General features: G+C 52.9%; 1 protein-coding gene across 5 annotated transcripts in view; it reads right to left on the reverse strand.

Annotated features, from left to right (window-relative positions):
• TMEM229B (transmembrane protein 229B) overlaps positions 1 to 15,387 on the reverse strand; it is a 61,757-nt gene that overhangs the window by 10,864 nt on the left and 35,506 nt on the right. For 2 of the 5 annotated variants that reach the window (XM_005877918.2, XM_005877919.2), the window contains exon 3: positions 5,706 to 5,887. Coding sequence is in view for 2 of the 5 variants with exons in the window: in XM_014549159.1 (XP_014404645.1) it covers positions 514 to 783 (270 nt within the window). In the remaining 3 variants the exon portion in view is untranslated. The other 3 variants (XM_005877920.2, XM_014549159.1, XM_014549160.1) reach the window with 3 other exon arrangements.

Here is a 15,387-nt window from a genome sequence, read left to right on the forward strand (position 1 = left end):
ACAGAGCCAGGCTTGCTGGTCAGCTTCTCCTACTTCGAGTGCCCCCTTCCCCCTGAGACAGGGTCATCCGGCCCCGGCCCTCACTAGGGCCGGGCAGCCTCCTTTGCCAAGCAGGTCAGGCCTGTATCTCCACCCAGAGCACCAACCTGGCAGTCAAATATCCCTGTGAAAACAACCGCACAAACAGCCGCAGGGAGAGCACATTCCGCCTGGCTGTGGTGGGGGGGGGGGTCCAGGACCAGCGCTCGGAAGGCCAGGCTGGAGAAAGGGGCACAGCTTCTCACACCCTCGTTTTATCCTGAGCTCCCAGCAGACCACTGTCTCCCGCCCCACTCGCGCCTCTGAACTCGGGTCTGTCCACCGACCTGCACTTGAACCCCAGGCTCCTCCATCCCACAGGATCCGGGAAGGGGCTTCCTACTCAGCCAAGCACACAACTACGGTCATCGCTCTAGTCGGCTCCCACCTGGATGCTGATTTTTAAATCCTGCTCGCTTTGCCGATTGGTCTCACCTTTTGGGACGGCCAAGAATGCGCTCCCGGTCGGTAACAAACCAGAGGCTCCAGTGGCCCCCGGAGCAGGCGACTTGGAAGAGCTGGACTCCCAAGCCTTACGAGCAGAAGCAAGAATAAAGAGTGAGAGAGAGAGCTGTCACAGGGAGAGAGAGGGCAAGCCGCTGAACAGAAGAGAGGACGAGGGAGAGAACGGGGTGCCAGAGGCCTGGGTTCTGTTCCTGGGATCTTCTGTGCCTGAAAGAACGGGGGTAGGTGGAGGGGAAGCATATCTAAGCAAGGCCAGACCGCATCTGAGGTGTCGTGCCAGAGAACTCGCCTGGTTCATGCAAGATAAATGGGAGAACCCGGAAGTCCTGGCTGGGGCCAGGAGATGGGGGTGAAGACAAGGAACCTCGAGGTAAGATAGTGTCGTCAGCTGGGATGGGACAGACACTAAGGTTAGAGGCAGGCAGTGTCTCGGGGGGATTTTCAGAACTCCACTTCCCAAACCCATGTCTAATAACCACAGGTGCCGTTGCTTCCCCTGAGCTCACCCACCCTCGGCTAGGTCCAACAGGTACCTATCCCTGCCTGGCCTCCACCCACCTGAGCCTTTGCCCCGGCCCCTTCCCGTACCTCCTCGCTCGGCCCTGGGATCGGAGCCCTGGGAAGAAACGGATCCGGAAGAGCCCGCAGCGCACTGAGCACGCTGGATGCTGGCCGCTTTCTCCTGGTGACAAACACACCATCCTGAGAACCAGGACACAAAAATGGAACAGCCCGGGCAAGAACGTTTAGGGTGGAGTAAAGAGGAGAGTGTGGGCCAGACTGAAGGCAGGAAAAAAGTGTGGACAGTCTCACAAGAGGGATTTGGGGGAACAGCACTCGAGTAAGTACAAGTGTCGATGAAACTCCTCAAACCTGTTGGTCAATGGGGCTGGGAACACTGCGTTCCAGCAAAGGGCCAGGACTCAAGGACTTTCCCGGCAGCACACGGCTCCTCCAAGGACGGGTGATGGGAGGGGAGGGGGCTGCCTCCAGAGCCCTGCTCCCTAGGACTGTCTCCCCGCTGCTCTCAGGGCCTGCTGAGCTATTCCTCAGGGTGCCGGAGAGCAGAGCTAGCAGTTGAGAGGAGCGAAGAGAATGCATAAAAGCCCAAGGCAGGCTGGAAGCAAAACCAGATGAGATGACTGTCCTCGGTTTTGCCAAAAACTCCCATCTTGTTCCAGGAAGCTGAGGTGCCACACACAATGACTTAAGGTCCAAAGGAGCACCTTGTTAGAAAACTGGGCTTCCCCTCCATGTAGCCAGGCCAAGTAAGCCTTCCTCTTTCACCCCATCCACTTCCCAAATTTCACTCCCCATCCCCAGGTACACAAATCACTACAGTTTTATGCTCTGGGGAGATGCAGCGGGGCTCAGCCCTGAGGGCAAGAGGGTGGGGGTGGGGCGTGAGTGACCGTGAGCCCAGGTCCCTGACAGAGCCTGTACTGCAGGTGAGTGGGATCCATGAGCTGCCCTTGCATCTGGGCATCTGGGTGCATCTTGAGCTTCCCCTGTGGTTATCAAGTTTCGGGGGAGGGGACAACATGAGCTTGCTTCCGGACCAGAAGGGAAGCAAGTGGGGGAAAACACCTGTGGTCACTGGCTGGCCCAGATGCCAGAGTTCCACCCTCTCTTGCTGTGGGTATCCCCTAGGAAAGTACCCTGGGATGGTCCTCCCTCCACCTCTCAGGCACAATCTTCTATGTATATAAAAGGCTAATATGCAAATGTCCCCATGGGAGTTCGACCGGAGTTCTATCACTCGCTATGACATGCGCTGAGCACCAGAGGCCGGTGCGGAATGAAGAAAGGCCCCAGCCAGCGGCCAGCAGCTGGCAGCCAGGGAAGGGAGGCCCCGGCTGGCAGCTGGAAGGCCCCAATCGACCCTGATCGCCGGCCAGGCCTAGGGACCCTACCCGTGCATGAATTTCATGCACCAGGCCTCTAGTAATATTAATAATCAGGCATCTTCTCCGCACTTTCCATGTATTAACTCTGATATTCTTCAAGCCCATTTTACAGATGGGGAAATTGAGGCAGAGAAAGACTAAATAATTAGCCTAAGTTCTTATAGCTGTACAAGGCAGAGGTAGGACTCGAGCCCAGCTCCAGAGTCTTCAGTCCCCCCAGTACACTGCACTGCTCGAAGCTGACTACAGGCTCCTCTGAGGGCACTACCATTTTCCGAGTTTCTGCTTCTGGAAAGCTGGACGGTATATGGAGAGACACCAGGAAACAAGAAGGATATGAGATTTAAGGTAGATCATCAGTGAAGCTCAGAACGGGTGTTGGAGCTACCAAGGCTTTCAGACTGTTGTGGGAGGCCATGTTCTGTTCTGAGGCCAAGGTCTGGCAGGATCTGCACAAAGGTCCTCCAGGGTCACAAGCTGACCCTCTCAGGACCAGGGCAGCCACCTCTCAGGGCCTCAAGGTATGTGCCATTCAAAGATCCCCTACCAGGACACGCATTACCCGCAGCCTCCCTAACTGCCAGCTGCCCCGATACTGCTGGGAATCTCAGATGGCCCAGCCCTGCCCGCCAGGAGCAGTGGCCAACGCGCAGGCTGGCCAGAGAAGCCCTGTGCCTGGACCAACAGCAGCCAGAGTGTCAGGGGCAACCGTTCCACACGGGCCAGCAAGCAGGGGAAGGTCTCAGATACTAAGCAAATCCCAGTGGGCAGGCGCAGGGGTAAGTGGGCTTGAGGGACCGTCAGCCCTGACACAGAGGTTCTACAGGGCTCAAGCAACAAAGGGCACTCGCGGATGGTCCTGTAGGCTGGGCACCCTGTGCATGGCTGGCAAGGCTCTCCCAGACCTCATGTGGCTGCCTCCCTGTTGTCATTTAGGTCTCAGGTCAACGGTCACCCCTCAGACCTCTGATCTCCGATCCAAAATCGCCTCCCTGTCACTCTCATCACCCCATTTCATTTTCTTCACAGCACTCTCACATTCTGATATTTTGCTACTTGTTCATTGTCTTACCCCCTCTCCCACCTAGTTAGAGAAAAAGATCCATCAGGATAGGGGCTCTGTCCAGTGCCTAGGACAGTGCCTGGCAACAAGACCCACTACTGCCTATAGAATGAATGAATGAATGAATGAATGGGCCCAAGCAGGCACAGCCCCTTAAACACTGATGAGGGCAGATATAAACAGCTAGCCAGCTTAACCTTTCTATTCTCCTCTTTCTCCTGTTTTTTAAGATTTCAATTCTATCATTTTAAAATATCTTTTTTATTTTTTTCTGATTACGAATGTAACATGCTCACATTTGAAATTTAAACATTATAGAAAGGAATGGCTTAGAAAGCAAAGTCCCCCATCACCCCACATCATAGAGAAAGTCACCATTAATGGTGGGTTGTGTATTCATCCAGATTAAATTTTGTTTTAAGAGAAAATCCAGGCATCTTAGGAGGAAAAGTCACTCATAATTCCACCAAACTAGCAGCCATTATCATTTCCTCTTTGCAATCTTTTCTCACAAGTTTATTTTACAAGTTACCCGAATGTACTTGTTCTGTAACCTGGTATTAGCACTTATTATATCATAACTGTTTTTCCAAATTGGTGTGTTGCCTATGTGCTCATTATTATAATGGCTGTGTAATATTCCACAAGTAGAAAATTATAATTTGCTTAACACAGATGTTCAACAAAGGGAGAACAACTGTTTCCCATTTCCACTGTTACCCCGACACCAAAGAAACATCTTGTTTTATGCCTTAACAAAATAATTCAGCCCTTTTCTTCTCTGGGACTATCTGTTAGTGAGTAATTCCAGAAGTGGTTTCACGGGACAGAGGGTACCACAGTTTTAAGGCTGGTGATGTAGACTGCTCTGGGGAAGTCTGTGTTATGTGGGTAAGAGGTCTCCTGACTGAGTCACCGCATTCCCACAGCGGCCTCCATGGGCCTCTCTCCACCCCCACGCCACTCCCACGGTCCAGGCACACTCACAACACGCCGGCCACCAAGCAACCCAAGAGCACGCTTCCTGAAAGACCCTCCTAGCACAGACTGACTTTGCAGGTCCCAACTCAGTGAAAACAGATTCTAGCCCTGAGTACACTCTCAGCTGGCAGTAGAGTCAAGCTCCACCTAAAGCTGAGAAATGCCTGGTTACTCTCTTCCCTCCTGCAAGCTCCTCCGTGGAACCGAAGGCTCCGGCTCCCATGGACCAGCCCAGCTGCTCCTGAACGCTTGTCCAGTCAGGTGTGCAAAAGCACCCCCTCTCCCTGCCCTGCCTTCCAGGGGGGCTCTCTGCCTGCTGGTCCCTGGTCCCACACACAGAACAGCCTTCAGGCCTCTGGGGCTTGGAAATGCTGACAATGGTCATACTTAAAAGCATCATCCAGGAAAAGCCAGAGGCCAAGGCTGGGAAGAAAAGGCCGCATGAGGACAGGCGATGCTCCGTAGTTGGGGGGCCTCTCTCCCTACACGAAGCTCATCTGGACTGAAGAGGAGACACGGGTAATGGGACAAAAGCAGCAGACGCCCCGATGGCCAGTTTTATGGCAGCTCAGGTGCCACAAATCCCTCACCTCCCAGTGCCCCGGATGCTCTACCCGAGTCACAGAAACTGACCGTGGCATCTGGGCAGAGTCCAAGTCCCAGGGGAGGCACAGTTCCTATTGACAGAAGTGGAGCCCAAGGCTCAAAGCACCCGTGAGCCTACAGACAAGGAGGGTTTGGGAAGATGCGTCTCCTGGGTGCTGGGTGTCTCATGCCACTCACGTCGCCTCTGAGTCTGGCCTCGTTTTTAGAGGCCATGACTCCAGCAAGGGACATGGCCTGACACTGCTGGACCCTGCCCGCCCATTCCCGCCCTATTCTCCTCTGGGACTACTTCTTAATGCACAGTTCCAGAAGGGGGCCCCGGACAGGGGTTACAGGGGCCCTGGACAGGGGTTACGGGGGCCCTGGACAGGGGTTATGGGGGCCCTGGACAGGGGTTACAGGGGCCCCGGACAGGGGTTACAGGGGCCCCGGACAGGGGTTACGGGGGCCCTGGACAGGGGTTACGGGGGCCCTGGACAGGGGTTACGGGGGCCCTGGCAGGCCCTGGGACAGAACGCAGGCTCAGGCCAGGACTTCCTGACCTGGTTCCACCCTGCCGAGGCCGCGAGGGCTGGCTCTCCCCGGGGAGCCTGTAACACACTCACTTATCACACCCTTCAGTGCGCAGCTCAGCACAGACATCAGGATCGCTGTCCAGGAGTGTCCTGGGTTCACCTTTGTCCTGGTGCCTGGTTGGGCGACCGTGCCATTCTCAGCAGCGTGGGCAAGCATTAGTCCCAGGGCTTAGCCGATCCTCGGCTCGTGGGCAGGTGGCTTCCATGTGTCCCTGGGAATAAAAGAGAAGATGTTCTTTAGCTTAAACTCTCCCCAGCTCCGAGCCACCGGGCCAGCCAGAGAAGCAGCCTCAAGGGCCCAGCTTCAGGCTCAGCACTAGACACTGGTCCTGTCCGCACTGCCTGATCCCTTTCCTGGAACCGGCCACCTCCTCCAGGCTGGCCTGTCTGCTCGGGTCTGGTTAATCCAGCAACGAGAACCCTGGATCCATCCCAAGTCACATCCCAAGTGGGGCCAGGACTCAGGACTTCTTTTACCACAAGGGAATGTGTGCTCACTCGTAAATCAGAGAGCGGATATAATCTCACAATCCAGCTCCATTCTTACTTAGCTTCAGCTTCTTACCTTCACCCTGTAGTGGGTACATCTGTTCCCAAAGGGGGGTCAAGAGCCCCATGGAGGGTAGGCACTGTCAGATGCTGGTTTTAGCATTTAGGGAGTTACAACAACAAGCACACCATCAAAATAGGTGCTAACCCCTCTACCCACAGTCCCACCACCCTAATACTTAGTTCATTCTATTATTTTGTCATTATTGTTGTGGAGGCCTTCATATTAACATCTGCAACTGACAACAGCTGCTTAACTCTAACTTGACAACGTCCCTGGCCACGTGCATGTTTCCAATAAATCCCTAGGACTTGACCGTTTGATAGAGATTCCCAGGTTTATTTTTTAATATGAAGGTGCTGAAGCTTCCCTGAGGACCCCTTAAACACAGCACCATCGGCACAAGTCCAAGGACAGGTGCGGCACGGCCTATGGAAGGAGGCGCTGGCCACTCGGAAGCGGACAAGAGTATAAGACTAGGGAGTGGGGAGAGCAGAGGGCAGTTAGCGCCATCCCCCCTGGATGGCCAAACAGGGTGGACCACAGAGGGGCTACCCCCTGCTGACACCTACGGTCACCTTCCCCCCTGCCCCACCCCAGGCCCTATGAGCAGAGGTGTCTCAGGCCTTTGCTCCCTAAGCTGACAACTTGCAAGAAGTGACAGGGCAGGGGTTGGGGACCTGAAATCCATTGTGTGCACCTGTGCTGGTGGGTGGAGACGGTGTGCACCCCTGGGTCTCTCCCCTGCGCTGAGAAATGAAGGGCAGAGGCTGTGCGGGGCACTGGGCTCCTGGGCTCTGCCTCTGTCCCTCCCATCTCCTCCACACACAGGAGCCTCCAACCCTGCCCCACCCCTCAGCCTCCTCCCGGCTCCCTGCCTGCCTGATGGTGGGCAAGAGATCACCAAGGCACATACCTATCCCCTCGAGGAAGGGCTTTAACGGGGCATGTTCGACACCCCAGCACCGCCATGACCCTGTGCCTGGGGAGTTCGATGCCACCCCTGAGTACGGGCACGTCCCCTTCCCTGGGCCCTAAGCAGGCCACATCCACCGCACAAGTCGAAACCAAAACAGAAACAGGAACCAAAGCCCACATCCTGGCAGCGGAGCCTGCTGGTCGCTGAAGTCAGCCCTGAGAGCCCAGCCCACTGCTGGCTGAGGTACCACCCTGGCAGATGAAGCCGAGGCAGTCAGAGCAGGACACCTCCTGCTTCCTAGTCTTCCCCAGGGAGCTGGTGGGGGCTGGATGAGGAGGTGATGGTATCGTGCTACTACCAGGCCCGTTCTCCCTGCAGTGCTCAGAGTGTGTGGAGATTTAAGCAGCATGAGCTCCAGTCTGCACAAGGGCTCCTCCACCTCCAGATGTGGTTTGTTCAGTGGTCAGTTGCGTGGGATCCGTGGAGGGCCCTCAGACACCAGACAAATCGCCCACAGATGCTCTTCCATTAACACACACACATCTGAGATCCATCTAAGTTCTGAATCAATCTTGATCCAGGTCGCGTTGGGAAGAACACTTCATTTTGGTTTAAATTAGATTAAAGGGATTTTTTAAAAAGTTGGGCTGGATTTTGTGAAGATGCTCTTTCTCATGGAAAACAGTTTTCTCCTAAGTAGAGAAAATTCCAAATAAATGAAATCTTGATTATTTTTGTTTTGTTTTTTTTTAAAAAAAACACACCAGAGTTTTAAATATTTCTGCCATCTGTTCCCTATTATTTCTGAAACTTTGTGTGGGGGGGTGGGGGGGGGGGGGGGGGGGGGAGTCCCAGCCCCCTCCAGCACTTCCTGGCCCCTTCGAGTAGGTCCCAGGGTGCACAGGGCATTAGGCTCCTCTGTGGGCTGCCTGGCCTGAACCCGTTGATAGAGTACATGAATGTGTGAGGAGCATGTGCGTAGAACTTAGACTTTTTGGAGTATATCATCTCTCATGATTTCGCTGAGACTCCTGCGGGGAGGGCAGGAATTATCACCCCTCACTCCTATTTTAGAGATGAAAACACTGAGTCTCAGGATATTAAGAAATTGGGCCAAATCCACACATTTGATTCAAACCCTGGTCCTCAGGCTCTAGAGTCACTCTCCTCCCCATGCAGCAGGCCTTCAAAATGCTTTCGATCCAATCCCACTCTTAAGGCACATGTCTGCACTTCGTTAAGTGTCATCTACTTAGTCCATTCTGCAAGCTTCGTATTTGTAAACATACAGCCGAGTCTGCCCATACAGTTTTTCCCTGGACAGGCCAGGCGCTGCTAGGAGCCTGAAGAGCAGAGACCCCCACACGGTTTCAAGCCTCTCTACCTGCCTCCTCCGCAGCCCACCGCACCCACTCCTCCTCCAAGACCCTGCTCCCACCTCACCCCTTTGACGATGATGCCATCTTCCCACAGTCCCCCATCACCAATGTCCCCACAGGCCCTTGAACATCCTTCTGTTGAAACGTAATTTTCCAGACTGTTGAATCTCAGAGGGAAGGCAGGGGTGGGTGGGAAGAGATCAACCCAAGGATGTGTATGCATATATGCATAACCCATGGACACAGACAATAGGGTGGTGAAGGCCTGGGGCAGGGGACGGGGCAGACTAGAAGGGGTCAATGGGGGAAGGAGGGGGGCATATGTAATATTTCAACAATAAATATTTAAATTAAAAAATAAATGTAAAACAAGAAACACTGCTCCATCTTTAAAATCATTATGTGTCTGTTTCCCGCTCCACAGAATGAATTCCAAGACCATGAAATGTCTGTCTGATGGCTAGACACACAAGGAAGAGAAGGGCCCAGCTAAATTCTTGGGGGATTGCACCATCCAGTGTTATTCACCAAACATAGTGATGGCTGGGGATCTCCTCCCATTTTCAGGCTATCAGCAAGGAAGGGCTTTCTCTGGAGATGAGGGAAGAAAGAAGGATGCTCATGCCCCTTTCTCCCGCTTCCCAAGAGCCATCACCTGGACTGAGCGGTGTGGATAGACGAGGTGGGTGCCTTGGGTCTAGACAATCCAGAAGACATGTCACTTGAGAAAGTCTGGGGCAGGACTGGAGCGTCCCAGGCATCCCCAGGGACAGCGCAGGCTCCAAGCTCAGGGTCAGGCCAGAGACTGACAATGCCTGTTCTGTTATTTCTACAAGGTGCTGGCCCTCTCAAAAGGCACATCCAGTTTTCACACAAGTGGGATTCATTTCCCAGAGAGGTTTACCCAGCGGCTGCTGGCAGGAAATTCCCTCTGCATCATTCTCTCTCCTCCCCTGTAACTATGTAGGGTAAGCTGGGTTTGCAGGATTGAATCTCTGCTTCTCTGACGGGAACCTAAAAAAACAAATCTAGCCCTGGCTGGTTTGGTTCAGTGGTTAGAGTGTCGGCCCTCTGACTGAAGGGTCGAGGGTTCGATCTCTGGTCGAGGGCATGTACCCCGGTGGCAGGCTCGATCCCCACGGCCCGGTTGGGGCAAATGCAGGAGGCAACCAATCGACGTGTCTCTCTCACACCCTCTCATCCACTCTCTCTAAAAAAAATCAATGGGAAAATATCGTCAGGTGAGGATTAAACAAACAAAAGCAAGAAACAAACAAAAAACCAACAACAAATCTACCCCAACTCACCGCCCACATCTAAATGGCCCAGAACCTGAGACTGGAGCCAGGAAGCACACTACCCCTCTGTCTCTCCCACTCTACTCTTCCTTAACTCTCCCCAAGTCTACTTCACCGCAGGTTCCCACGAAGGAAAGAGAAGCTGCCCCAAAGGGCCATTGCGAGCCCTCTGGTCACTCAAAGTCCTCCCAGTTCTTCCCCTGTGACACAGAACGAATGCTTGTACTTGTCCTGCAGGAAGACCAGCCCTGAACACAAGTGGATTTGGCAACTTCCCAAACCAAGGAGTGACCACACTCAGTTACATATATAATTGGGGTTCCAATCCCCTGGTCAGCGAGGAGGCCCAGGCCCTGGGACCTGACTGGCATAGGCAAGGGCGGTGAAGACGGGATGGACTCCACCTGACCTTGCCTTCTACTCTGGGCCCGCTCCCTCAGGGCTCGGCATCTGGGTTTCTCTGTTGGCTGGACATCTCGCCACCCTGCCTTCTGTCTCACCTGGAGGCCACCTGTCCTCTCTTCCTCCCCGCCTCCCCTCCAGGTCACTCTAACTTACATGGCCCTCCCATGTTCCCTCTGCATGAACCCTGACAGCCCAGTCCCTGTACCTCAGAGGGTGGTCTCTGGCCCCAGGCCCCTCTCCTGTCCCCCTGGCTCCTGGCACTGGGTAACTGCTGCTTGCTGCCTGAAAGGCTGGACAGCTGCTGGGCTCTCTAATTAGCTGCCTGGCCGCGGTCCCAGGGCGAGGCATGTGTTACTGTAAAGAGCTGCCTCGCCTCCCCTTCATCAATAATCCCCTATGCAGCTCCCATCAGGTGGCAGCTGAAGGGCCCTGGAAATCCTTGTCACATGAGACCAGCAAGCCTCCTCCTGCCAGCCGTGGTCTCACAGACTCGCTGACAACGTGACCAGACATTTATTTATCTGGTTCTCCCTATTACTGCCATGTCCCCCACAGGTTACCCCACCACACCATGCTTTTGGGGCAATGGGAACCCACTCCCTCAATCGCCTCACCAGTGGAGGCAGAAAGAAGCCCAGTGGGTCTTTCAGAGGACATGCCAGGACCGCCTCAATAGCACGACACCAGTGCCCTACTTTCCACAGCTTTCTACAGCCAAGTCACCCCAGAGACCTCCCCACAACCAGGAGACCTGGTCCCAGAAGTCCTGTGGAGGCTGGTTATTTACTCGAGGTATTGTATCCCCATGAAGGCCAGGCCCTGCACCCGGTGTGAACAGGACAACGTTCCTGCCCGCTGGAGCGCAGGCTGGCGGGGAGACAGACAGTAGGTACGCAGCCCATGCTTACTGTAATTTCTTTTATTTTTTTTAACCCTCACTCGAGAGAGAAATATCGATGTGATAGAAACACATCCACTGGTTGCCTCCTGCATGTGCCCTGACCAGGGCCCAGGCCAGGGGTAGAAGCCTGCAACCAAGGTACGTGCCCTTGACCGGAATCAAACCTGGGACCCTTCAGTCCGCAGGCCGGCGCTCTGTCCACTGAACCGGCTAGAGCCATGCTGTAATTTCCGATGTTGGGGCACAAAGAAGGGGAGAGGCCTGACAGGGGACAGAAAGAAAGTGGATGTTAGAAAGTGCGTCTTAGACTTCGGTAAGGCGGTAGCCTTGGGGCATAGATCAGAAAGATGCAAAGAGCTTTGGGAAAAGCATTCCAGGCAGAGGGAACAGTCAGTGAAAAGACCGAGGTAGGAGCAAGCTAAACAAGTATGAGAAACAGCAAGGCCAGAGTAGCTAGAGTAAGTATAATTAAGCGGACAGACATGTCCTACCCCTTATCGCAAAAGTCTTCTCGCGGTCCCTGCAATGCCAGCTGGGCCAGGGCAAGACCCCCAGGTGCCAAGCGAGCATGGCCGTCAACGAAGATTCTCCCTGCAGGCAGGGGCTGGAAACTGTGGGTCCTAGTCAGCGATGCACCGTGCTTATCAACAAACGAAAGGAACATTGAGATCATATGACTGATGGCCTGTAATTTCTATCTGCTTCTGAACAAAAGAATTTAAGTAACTTTACCAGGCCCTCTCTGGCCCGGGTGTTTCACTTTAACAAGAAAGTGAATGTTCCTTTTTACTCCAGCTAGTTTGTTGGGCTTTCTGTCACTTGCAATCAAGAAAATCTGGACCAACACAAGTGCTTTCCCCTTTCTGGAACACACCTAGTTGACACGAGGATCACGTATCTGAGCACCACCTGCCTACCTCCGCTGCTGCGAAAACCAGACGGTAACGAGAAGACAGGTCAGACAAGGCGGGTCAATCTCAGCAAGGTGGTCATAGCTTTGGGGGCTTCCCTTCTGGCTACTACCCCAACTTTGTCATGTCCTCTTGACTGGTAGAGAGGATAACTCACCTGACTCTTGCTAGCAACCCAGCACACCCTGACTATCTTCTGTAAACAGGATACATGAAAACTAGCAGCCTGGAGATAAGGCACAAGCCAAGAACAGGTAGTGCACAAATATATTATTTTTCTACAAACTCCAGAACTGCACTATTCCATGTGATAGCCACTGCCTACAACTGGATATTTAAATTTTAATTAACTAAAAGTGGGTAATATAAAAAATTCCTTCCTTAGCTGCACTAGCCACATTCAAGTGCTCAGCAGCTAAGTGTGGCTGGTGTCGAGATAGAGCATGTCCATCACCACTGGACTGCACTGCTCTAGGACTAACCAAGGGTGAGCAGAAGGCTGCCCAACACACAGACCTAAGGCTGAGCTCCATTTCCTTGCTCTTGGAAATCCTTCCCTTTTGAACAGACACCCCTGCCCTGCCTCTTCCTCAAGCTCAGGCCACGTTAACCAAGGCTGCCACTGTGAGATGGAGGGAGGGTCAACCCTTGTTCCATGAAAGTCACTGTCCACTGTCTGAGGAGTGACTTACCTCCAAGAGCCCAGGAGAGGGCCCTGCCTACTGGTGAATGGGGCCAGCCACTAGGTCTCTGGCTGTAACTCAGTCTAGGGATGCTGCTTGGAGTGTTAAGAACTCCACACCATTTATTGGGCATCTTCCATGTGCCAGGTCATCTCATTAGTCCCTTCCACACACAGGTCACCTCAGCACTCCCCTCCACAAGGCTATGAGGCAGGCATTAACTCTGACTTTATTCAGGAGGCAAGAGAAGCTCAAAGAAGTCAATGGGAGGGCCAGCACTTTACCCCCCACACCACTCTTGAGATGGGGGCGTGTGGATGGAAACTAAGAGACTTAATTTACCTATGGCAACAGGCCACCCACAGTTGGCAATAGGTTCTCATGGCAGACAGTCTCATGTGAGCTGTGCCCCCCAGCCTCCTCCAGTCCACTCAGGGGCTTGGGAGAGCTGCCTTCCAAGGGTCTGCTCATGAAGGCCCAGGTACTGCAGACATCCCATCAGAACCCCAGGAAGGCCCTAGCACAGATCAGCCTGGGACGGCGGTAGAGGGTCAGAACACAGACATGTGGCATTTATCCTGGGCAAAGCGGGGAGGGGCATGATCAAACTTCTGTCTTAGAAGGCAATCTGTTCCTCATCTCCGCACCCGTGCTCTGGATAGCACGTGACATACAGTAGAGACTCAGTATCCCTGGGTCAGAGGGCCTGGCCAAGAGGAGCCGAAGGGCAAGTACATTGGATGAAGGACTGAGGAATGAGTTTTTCTGGGGGAGCTGTGACGGACGCTGTTTGCTCTACACTTGACCCCAATCCAACCGTCCCGTTCACCAATGCCCTGCCAAGGCATTAGGGGTGAGTTAATTAACTGACAGGCTAATTTTTAAGTTGATAATTTTGTATGGCCTGCGAATGATGTTATAAATACCAAATGGCCCTTGGCAGAAAAACGGTTCCCCGCCCCTGCGTTCCTTTAAGGAATGGCACAGAGGAAACGGCAGCATCCACTGGGCTGGGCACTGGCTGCAGCCAGGCCCTCGCACCATGGGCCTTAGCCAGAAAGCCTGGCTCCTCACTCCATCCCTCACCGGACAGCTCCATCTACCTCTAAAGAAGTGAGCTTCACAACATGCTCAAAATATGGCTCCAAACAGCACTTAGGCAAGAGTAATTAAAGGGAATGTTATCTCACTCAGTCTCTCATTAGCCACGTAATTAGACTGCTGAAAATAATTAACATTCCTTTTGACAAAGGAAACAGAGGACCCGTTACATTCATCAGGACAGCCTCCGAGCAGCCTCAGCGAGGCCCAGGCCAAGGAGAGAACTCCACCGCCCAGTCCCCTGCAGGACAGAGTCAACATCCGGTAACAGCCCAGAGGCAAGACGCGAGACTGTGCACACGTGCCCTGATGTACGCACTACAGATAACAATAGCACTTGTACACAATCAGAGGAAAAGAACTTGAAGGAAACGCATGGCTGTTTCTAGACGGGAGGCCAGGGCATATGCCTGCCTCCCCTAAGGCCCTAGAAAATGACAGAAAAGGCCTTTTCTAGGAAGAATAAATCCATTACCGTCCTAGAAAACAGGAAGGAATTATATGGATTCCCTGACGATGGACAGTAGATGGGAATAAACATGGAGAAACCACGACCCCCCAAAATAAAATCATGACAAAATAATAATAATAGATACTCCTATAGCACATATGTATGCCAGACATTGCTCTAAGAACTTTGGCACGTATTATCTCATTTAACCCCCACAAAAATCCTTTGAGATAGAGAATATTATTATCCCTACTTTATAAATAAGATCCTGCGTCACACGGCTTTCCCGAGGCACAGAGCCAGTAAGTGTCAGGGCCCGGATGTGAACCCAGGCAGTGTAGCTGAGGGCTCTACGCTCAGCCAGGTGAGCAGCTCCGGGGGCTCCAACTCTGGAGCCTGCAGATCAGAGGCCCAGCAGGAGTCCTGAATGGTGGACTCTCATTAGCCACGTAAATGGGCTTTTGTCCACAAGCCCACACTAATGAGGCCCATACCAGCGGTGGGCCGCTGACCACCTCTCCACCCAGGCCAGTGCCCTGGACACTGGGCTAGGGACAAAAACCAAACCTCGAAAGAAGCAACAAATTTAAGAACAGAAGTTCTAGCTAGAAAACAAAATGAACAAAGTCAATAGAATAAATTATTTTTAAAGGCACGATTAATAGCCTCTGCGGGGCAAGAAGGGCTACTGAATCCATGAAACAAAACAAAGCTATTTGCAGGAAAAGCAGTAAAGATATTAGAAATGAAGGGACTACGCAGCGGTTAACTGGTTATCGCTGGATCAAAAATAGAGGGACTTCATTAAAATTTTTCTTTACATATTTCTATCTTTCTAACTCCCTATACCGGACATATATTACTTTTAGAATCAGAAAAAGTGTTTTTAAAAGCCCGAGGTAGGCCCGAATCAGTTTGGCTCAGTGGAGAGAGCATTGGCCTGTGGACTGAAGGGTCCCAGGTTCGATTCCAGTCAAGGGCATGTACCTTGGTTGCGGGCACATCCCCAGTAGGGGGTGTGCAGGAGGCAGCTGATCGATGTTTCTCTCTCATCGATGTTTCCAACTCTCTATCCCTCTCCCTTCCTCTCTGTAAAAAATCAATAAAATATATT

Source organism: Myotis brandtii, unplaced genomic scaffold, assembly GCF_000412655.1.
Source record: "Myotis brandtii unplaced genomic scaffold, ASM41265v1 scaffold536, whole genome shotgun sequence".
Taxonomy (NCBI): Eukaryota; Metazoa; Chordata; class Mammalia; order Chiroptera; family Vespertilionidae; genus Myotis; species Myotis brandtii.